Source organism: Octopus bimaculoides, chromosome 2, assembly GCF_001194135.2.
Source record: "Octopus bimaculoides isolate UCB-OBI-ISO-001 chromosome 2, ASM119413v2, whole genome shotgun sequence".
NCBI lineage: Eukaryota > Metazoa > Mollusca > Cephalopoda > Octopoda > Octopodidae > Octopus > Octopus bimaculoides.
Genome location: NC_068982.1, coordinates 155,334,117 through 155,342,073, shown reverse-complemented (window position 1 = coordinate 155,342,073; position 7,957 = coordinate 155,334,117). Strand labels below are relative to the sequence as shown.

The 7,957-nt window shown below is 35.0% G+C and overlaps 1 protein-coding gene across 1 annotated transcript in view; it reads right to left on the bottom strand.

Moving 5' to 3' along the window:
* The window catches only part of LOC106877047 (testis-specific serine/threonine-protein kinase 6), a 15,269-nt gene extending 8,823 nt beyond the window's left edge, over positions 1–6,446 (bottom strand). The window contains exons 1-2 of the mRNA XM_014925831.2: positions 6,125–6,446; positions 293–594 (exon numbers count right to left, since the gene is read on the bottom strand). Coding sequence (XP_014781317.1) covers positions 293–594; positions 6,125–6,206 — 384 coding nt within the window. The 5' untranslated portion in view covers positions 6,207–6,446. The remainder of the gene's footprint in view (positions 1–292; positions 595–6,124) is intronic.
* Between the last annotated feature and the right edge of the window lie 1,511 nt (positions 6,447–7,957).

Sequence of the window (7,957 nt, the reverse complement as noted above, 5' to 3'; positions counted from 1 at the left end):
CAATGCGATGTCTTTATTTCCGATGTTTTTGGATAAGTTTCGGAGCAGTGATTTATCGTTCTCACATGTTAAACTTCCCCGGTGTCTTCTCGTTATTATTATTATTATTATTATTATTATTATTATTATTATTATTATTATTATTATTATTATTATTATTATTATTATTTTATTATTATTATTATTATTATTATTATTATTATTATTATTATTATTATTGTTATTATTATTATTAAAAGTAATAACGGACACGCATGAACAATTAACAAATAATTTGATGTGATTAGTTTACCTGAGTCATTAGCAATTTTCTTTTCATCTCTGGTAAATTACCATTTGCTTGGATGTATTTAAGCATATCTCCGTGAGGAGCAAACTCGATGATCATAAATAAAGTTTGGTCAATTTGAAAAGCTTCATAGAATTTAATTACGTGACGATGATCGAGTGATGGCCAGTTTTCCAGCTCACGAGGAAGGAAGCTTTCTTTAAAATCTTCAGGCGCTTTCAATAGATTAATGATTTTTACAGCAACTTGTCTTGGGTCATTCTTAGATATATGACCAAGCTTGACCTTTGAGTAACTTCCTCTTCCTGAAAAGTTACACCAAGAAAGCAAGGGGGAGAAAAAAGAATAAAAGTATAAATTGCATATAGTACATATCTTGTATTGTTTAAATTACCAAAATATAGCGTCGAGAACATTGGTCGTGAACGAAATATATCTCTCTCGCATGGAAATGTTTTCTTAGTTGTTACAGCTCTGTTAGAAAAACTTTTCGGGAGCTGCTGTAACTGATGTGAGGAAGAGTTGAAGACTCGGGTTATCATCAGACCAACCAGACCTCTAACTTAAATGACCGCAATAGAGTGCTCTCTGCTTAAGACAACAGAGGGCCATGTGATAGTGTCAAACTTATTACTGACTTCAGGATTTGTAAATCTAAGTGGGAAGTATATGCCATTTCAAAGTGAGAATAGCAGTTTCAAAGTGAACATGTCACATGTCACTTAAAATTTAAACTTACTTGATTTAATTAGGAAGATGAACAACGTATGAACACATAGAAATGTAGGGGGAAAAATTTTATCAATCGGAGAACACGGCATGTGGTCAAGAAGTGTTACTTCCACTGAATTGATCATTTTCCGTGGAATTGTGCATAAAATCTATTGTAGAATGCGCGGCATAATATTTTCGTAGCTCGAACAGAATCTCGACGCCCAGCATGGAACTGCTTATTCTCTGAATAGTATTTTGAACAAATCCTTGACAAACAGTATCAAGGTGGATGTAGAACAAAGAAGACGTCAATGTTCAACGTCGTTTGTCGTCAGCTCATGAACTGTTAAGGTTGTGGATTGGACTATAAGGACCCAGCTAAGTACACAGTTATTAATTTTAAAACTGAAAGCACAATAATTTTAGACCTTGTCAAAGCAAGAAAATATTGCTTTCCTGTCATTTTGCGAGAAATCCAGGCGGTAAATGCAGTGGGAAGGTTGATGATAAAATACATGTCTACTGTATGAAGCAATATATACCAATCCATTAATCATCTTGCGGAAAATATATGAAGACACAAGATGGGATTTGCCACAAAAACAAATTGTAAGAGATGTTTTCATGTTATATTTTCTATTGAATAAATTTTTTTGTGTTAAACTTCTTTGGAAATTGTTATTCTCAGTTTGAAGTAGTAAAGTCTTGTTTTGAAATAATGAATCAAATTAAGTGACATGTACTAGCTTAGAATTACAAATACTATACTTGGGTACATGTTCTATTAGATATGATAGTACAGTCAATAACACATACTTAAATGTCTTTGGTGATTGAAATTATTATATAATTGAAAGTATTATGCAATTAACCCATTTATGCAGTTATCTGTTACGTAAATACAGGGGTCAACTGAACAAACACACCTTTCATAATTGTTTTTAAAGAAATAAAAATGCTTGTGTCATCATGAGAAAAGAAATCTAGCATTCCCCATAGCCCCCTCCCACTTTTTCTGAGAAAGCATATCCTCCATGTTTTACACTAACATTATTTACATTTTAAACAATTTAAACTGATTTTTACCGATATAAACCAAATTCTATGTTTACTGTTTCTTTTGTGTTTTTTTCCACATTTTCTGTTGGAGTCTCTACAGGGTGTCCACAAAGTCTGGGTACATGGGGATTAACACATACTCTAAGAAATTATTATTTCTTACATTTAATTGTTTATGCTTTGATTTTATTTACTCCGTGTACCAAGACTTTGTGGACACCCTGTAGAATAGTCATACTAGTCTACAAACTAATCTAGAAAAGAAAATCTATAGTACTGGCATCTAAAGGATATGCAATTTACTGGATCTGCGATTATCATCTTAATTTGTAAATATTCTACTATCATTGGTGTCCTGTTTTCTTGTTTACATGGGAGGATTGTTGTGGATAATCAATATCATTTTTCTGAAAATAACTATTCTATAAAATCAACATTTCATGAATAATTGCCGCCAAAACTGGTGTTGTTTATCATTCAGATGACATTTCTATTAGACATCCCAATTTGATCTTTCTTACACTGAACTCTCACCCTCTCTTGGACAATCTCATCCTCTCAAGGACTACCTTTCTGGATCTTATTGTACGCTGTTGTTGATTCCTGTTTGACAGGTAACGTTCATCCAAAGCAAACTTCTTTTTTGTACTACAATACTGGAAGAGGTCTATCCTTGCCCCTTTTCCATCGCGAAGGGCAATTGAACTTAACTGATGGAAGATTGAAAGTCCGTTTGGATAATCAGCAAATATTTCTGTAAATTTGCAAAATCTCAAGATCAGCTCAAACATGCAAAATACATTAACCGGCTCCATTGTGTTTAATCAGTTACTTTGAAATCATAGGTTTGGTTGACGATAATTAATAAAATCAAAGAGCCATTTATTTGAATAGATTTTATGATATCATTGCTCCAAACAATATGAACTGTCTGAATTTGAGCTTGCTTGGCCAGTTGAACACCACAACCTGGTGCTTGGGGTCTTTTAGAAAGGAATAATTTTGTGACAAGCATTTGAACTAGAATTTCTTGCAGGCATTGAAACGCCTATAGGTGCAGTCTCAGCATTGGCCACGTCAATCTCACCAATTTAGGAGGGCCTGAAAAGATCATGAACACTGACTCTCTTCTGACAAATTTATACACATACGAACACACACGCACGCTCGCGCGAGCACACGTACACGCGCACGCGCACGTACACACACACACACACACACATGCTCGCACACGCACAGAGGAAAAAAACAAACAAAACTAACACCCAAACTTATTACTGACTTCAGGATTTGTAAATCTAAGTGGGAAGTATATGCCATTTCAAAGTGAGAATAGCAGTTTCAAAGTGAACATGTCACATGTCACTTAAATTTAAACTTACTTGATTTGATTAGCAAGATGAACAACGTATGAACACATAGAAATACACATATTTCGTTCTAAAGCAAAACGAATAACAATTTTTCGTCCCACCTCACCGCCACTTAAAAATCCAACTTACCAAACAATATCTCGATAACGGACACACGTTTTACATGTATTCTAAACCAGTTCTAAACACTAGACGTTTCCATTAAAAAATTAGCATACGTTTCTTTCCCCATTGATATGGCACATATCTTATGTCTGAGGACATGCACGATAAGTTCTATTTGATGACCAGGGTCTTAATTAATTTGGTCATTTTTCGATTGCTTGTGAACTGAATCTGAAAGTCTGTAATGACATTCAAACAATTCACCAACTTAGAATTTTGAGGAAAATTTACTTTACTTGCCGCAGTATATATGAATTAATCCCATATTAAAATGTAAATCGTGTTTTGCTGCAATATAGAGATAAGCGAAGAATATCGGTTTCCATCTAATTAATTTTTATGTAGCTTAGTTTCATTTATACGCCTGCATTGTCAAAACAATCGGGAATTTCTTCAATAATGTTGAAGAAATCATATAAAGCTGTCGATAAATCATATGAAGCCGCTGATGTTCAAGAAATCAATGTCTCCACCAGGTGATCGTACTTCAGCACCTATGTTCTTGCTGAGAATCATTGCTGCTTCTACTTCTCGAGATATACCGCATATAAAAAGACTTTGCTCTATTTTGCCGAGCTGGATAATGTTGAAAGCTTTCAAGAAACCTGCAGTCAGTAAAACTACCAGTAGATTTTTAACCCTGACCCCGTCAATGAATCTTCTGAGTATTAAGGTCTTTCCAACAAATCTGTAAACGTCATTGTGTATTTAAGCAGTAATATCACATCCACAGATGAACTGAATGTAAAAAGTTGCAACGACGAGGTTATCTTGGATCCATCACTTCCTAAGATCTTCAGAAAATCTTCTGTACCACTGAGGAATCAGTGCTTTTGTATGAGTCAACTGCCAGGACACTCACCAAACACCAGGAGGAAAGACTTGCTGAGGCTTACACCCGTATGTTGCGGGCCGTTCAGATTATCTCCTGGAAAAAGCATCTGTTTAAACAAAGACTGTGCGGCAAACTTCTTGCAATCATTGATGTCATTAAAGAGAAATGAACGAGCTTTGCATGACATCTCTGGAGAGATAAGCAAGATTAGATTTTTAGTGATACACTCCTATGGAAATCTAGACACACGGGCCGGCCGTTCAGAAATAACTTTCACCGATCAGCTCTGTATGGACATTACATGTTGACCTCCTGAAAGGTAGGCGAGATTGTAACCGAGTCAAGAAAATCCGATCAAACCCGATCAGATATTATTATTAGATAGCATGTCGGACAAAATGCTAAGCGGCGTTTCTTCGGACACTTTAATGTATTAATTTCAAATGCTACTGAACTCGACTTTACACATCATTCTTTCGGGGTCCATAAGATAAGTACCAGTTGAGCACTGGAGTCGATGTATTCGACTGGCCTCACCCCTAAAATTTCAGGCCTTGTGCTTATAGTAAAACGAATAATTTATTAAGGTAGCGAGCTGGTAAAGGCGTTAACCAGACAAAATGCTTAACGGCATTCCGCCCGTCTATTCTGAGTTCAAATTCCGTCGAGGTCGATTTTGCGTTTCATCTTTTCCAGGTCGATAAAATAAGTATGAGTCGGATCCTGGGGTCGATGTAATCGACTTACTCCTCCCCCGTACTTGCCGGCATTTGAAACTATTATTATTATTATTATTATTATTATTATTATTATTATTATTATTATTATCATCATCGTTATTAAGGCGGCGAACTGGCAGAATTATTACCATGCCGGACAAAATGCTTAGCCGCATTTCTTCTGGTTCATCACGTTCTGACTTCAAATTCCGTTGTGGCTGACTTTATCTTTCATCCTTTCAGGATAAATGCCAGCTGAGAAATTACATGAACTATTTGGATATCTTCAAATCGAACAGAGTTCTGTTTACCATTATGACAGACATTTAATAGCAATTGATTTTATTAGAGAACTACAAAGAGCTACAATAAATTTGACAATGTTATCAGAAAAAAAGAAGTCAGATGTACGCGGTTGTCCCCGGATCTCGCCATTAGAACTCTTCATATATATTTTGAAAGTTTACATACACATAGACGTACACACACACACACACTTACATATACATATATATGTATATTTTATACGTACATATGTATGTATGTTTGATTGCAAGTATGCATGGAAGTATGTATATATATATATATATATATATATATATATGATTGTATGTTTGTATATGTATGTATTAATTTTGTTTATTGCGTAATACAAAAACAAATTTTTGTAAAGTAAACAGGATCACTTCCATATCTCACCTGAACCGACGTTTTGGTTCAAACGGCTTTCTCAAACCGCTAATATGTACTGCCAACCTGAGGACAGATTGAGCGAAACCTTTGTTCCGATCATATGTATTTCTGTTTCCTTTACATAAGCGCACACACACACACACACACACACACACATACACACACACACACACACACACACACACACACACACACACACACACAATTTTATAGCAATTAGATTTATTTATAAAATTAAAAGGAGAAAGACAAAAATAAAATATGTAAATCGTCTTACCAATCGTATCCAGTAGTTTGATACCACGTTTAGCCAGAATCTGTTGGTAATCGACTCCATGGAACATTTCCATGTTATACATCTAACCTAATATTATTCAGGTTGATGAATTATTTTCATCACTAAATTCGAAAAGTCTATTAAGAAAAGGAGAAAGAATACTCTCCAAGTGACAATTTTTTTCCAAGGGATTATTTATCTCGGCGAATTAGACATAATTTAAACAAACTATTTTCGGCGTCGAGCCGAAAAATAACGTCTGGACTAAAAAAAATAAAAGAAAAAAACACGAGCCATATGACGTTAAATCTCGCGGAGTCATTTGCATTCACGAGATAGCCATTCTTCATTCTTGCGAAATTTAGGAAAACTGATAAATTGGTAGTGATAGCTTGCTGGAAGCCTACGCGCTCGCGCCCGCACGCATACATATACATATATATTATATATGTCGATTTTCATGCAAGGATTCATAAATAGATGGACATTGTGGTTACGTCGCATGATAAAGCTTCAGTGTTAATCGTAGTCATATAAATGAAACATATATGTTCTAAAATATACGAAGAAACATCATGCATATACATAATCGAACATCTTGATTGTGATTTTTTTTCAAGCAAGTTAATCTGTGCAGAAATGTAGCACTGAAAGAATTTCATACTTAATTCATTGTAGAAAGGCAATCCAACATTATTTTAGTTGTTTATGTTGGTATTATATTGTCTTTTGTTTAATTCATTTACCTATACATTACCACAAAAAGTATAACATCTTGGTTAAGAAATTCACTTCGCACATATTTGCTTCCAGGTTCGATTCCACTGCGCAGCACTTTTGGCAAGTGTCTTGGATGTTGATATTAAATCACATGTTGCACATGCATGTGGGAAAATAACATTCGCTGGGTGTCAAGTTATCATCCATCGTTTGCCTCGAAAACTTACTGATCCTGGTGAAGCACAGATTACATCAGGACTTCTGACTGAATGAGAGAGTAGTCCAGGTCTTGGCATTTAGTTATAGTTGCTAAGGCCGTTTTTCTAAGTCTCGGGAACCAGAGCAGATATCTTCTAGTCGAAGTAAAGGATATCTACTTTATTGTTTAAGTTTTCTGGATTCATTCGTACAGAATAAGTGTTTGCTCTATTGGACTCAGAAACTTTCAAACCTTGGGAAATTGCACCGAATGACATGCTGTTCTATACATTTTCATCTTTGCAGATGATACCCACTAGTGGACAAAAGACATTGTACATGCACTACAAATTTTGACTTAAACAACGAAGTTAGGATTACTATTGACTTGTATACATTGTGCTCAGTTTTAAGTGACATGTCATAATTGGTCAAGAGAACTTATAATGCTATTCTGCCTTTTTTCTTCAGTTCTCGACGATATCTCGATATCTAACGTAGGAATGTTCCTCATGATGAATCTGAAGCATAGGAAATAGTGAAAGGTTTTCAGAGATTGGCCAACTACGAAATATGCTTGCAAAATAGACTCAAGATACTAATTTATTTTGTTACACGTTTCGATTATAGGACTGTGTTCATCGTGGAACACCACTGTCATGATAATAGTTGATTATATCGCCCCGTCACCTCTTTGGACTGGTACTAATTCTATACACCTCAGAAAGAAAGTCATCTTCGAACTGAATGGAAAATGAACTTATAAAGTAGAAGAGTAATGAGTTAGCAAATTCGCTTGAGCGTCGATCAAAACGCCTGGTAATATTTAGTTCCGGTTCTATAAATTCAAATTCCTCCAAGGTCATGGATGATAAAGTTTAGAGTCAGTCAATTACTGCAGTTGATATAATTGAT